Below are 1,271 nucleotides of genomic sequence, written 5' to 3'. Positions count from 1 at the left end.
TACATAGAGGGAGATGAATGTCAGGACGAGAGGACCTTGGTTAACCTGTGGAAACATGAAGTCTGCCGGGTCATAGAAGACAGGTCAGTGGAGGAAACACCAGGTAACGGGAAAGAAATCTTATTCACTTGTGAGTGTGGGAACATTTGGTGTACAAAGGCAAGTAACAGTTATAATATAGTGTTTCGCAAAAATCGTCTACATAAATTGAAGTGTCATAGGTATGCAGATGAGTTACACATAGGGCCTACACCAATGCTGGTCGCTATCACATAATACACTATATATAAGAGTACAGATGATATTAAATGCACAGAAGCTCAGGTCGCTATCATAGACAACATATATGATCACACAGGATACTACATACACACTAGTGCTGGTTGGCTATCATAAATTACACAATATCTTTGGATCACAAAAGATATCACATATACACATTAGGTTTGGTGGCTTTCATAGATTACACATTATCCTAAGAATACAGACGATATTACATAGGCCTACACACTAGTTCTGTTATGCAGTTGCGAGTGCCATAAAACCTCATACTAAACTAAAACACTAGGTTCTGGTCGCCATCATGCAGCCCCGTGTTTATCAGCGAGGTTTACCGGGGATTGTTTATGAAGACCTACGTCCTATCAGATCCTTACACTTCCGTCAAAGGTCAATATCACCCGGCAACTGGAACCATCAAATGTTCAAAAGTTCTATTCAAATATCTCAAACCCCCAGTGGGTCGGGGGGATATAAATAGACCCACTGCTTCGTCTGCAGAAGGTGCAACCCCTTCACTGGCGATTTGTCGCCCATGGACATCTACGCTCGGGTGCACATGGGCGACACTTACTTTGGTGTATCGTCTGTCTCTCTCTCTCTCTCTTCCTTCTTCTTTCGTCCTTTTGGTGTGGTTGGTGAATTTCCTCTCTCTGACCCTTTTCAAGCGTGACTTTTGTCTGTAGTATAATTTGCTCTTGATAAACAGTGACTACCCCACCATTCCCCCGATTTTAGATCAAGATGCTCCCAACGCCGGCAAAGTTCCACTACATCTTCAACCTACGCGATTTGTCCCGCATCTGGCAAGGAATGCTCTACATAGAGGGAGATGAATGTCAGGACGAGAGGACCTTGGTTAACCTGTGGAAACATGAAGTCTGCCGGGTCATAGAAGACAGGTCAGTGGAGGATTTACTGCGTACCATCACATTCACACCGAGAACCAGATTGCTTCCGGTGGTACCACCATCTACACCGACAACCACACA

The 1,271-nt window shown here is 44.1% G+C and overlaps 1 protein-coding gene across 1 annotated transcript in view; it reads left to right on the top strand.

The window, feature by feature from the left end:
* The window catches only part of LOC101853371 (dynein heavy chain 8, axonemal), a gene marked incomplete at its 3' end in the record, with an annotated part of 107,937 nt that overhangs the window by 89,155 nt on the left and 17,511 nt on the right, over window positions 1–1,271 (top strand). The window contains 1 exon segment of the mRNA XM_035968421.1: window positions 1,018–1,181. Within this exon segment, the coding sequence (XP_035824314.1) occupies window positions 1,018–1,181 (164 nt within the window).

The sequence above is a fragment of the Aplysia californica genome, unplaced genomic scaffold (genome assembly GCF_000002075.1).
Source record: "Aplysia californica isolate F4 #8 unplaced genomic scaffold, AplCal3.0 scaffold00058, whole genome shotgun sequence".
NCBI classification, from domain to species: Eukaryota; Metazoa; Mollusca; class Gastropoda; order Aplysiida; family Aplysiidae; genus Aplysia; species Aplysia californica.
This window is presented reverse-complemented; position numbering and strand designations above follow the sequence as displayed.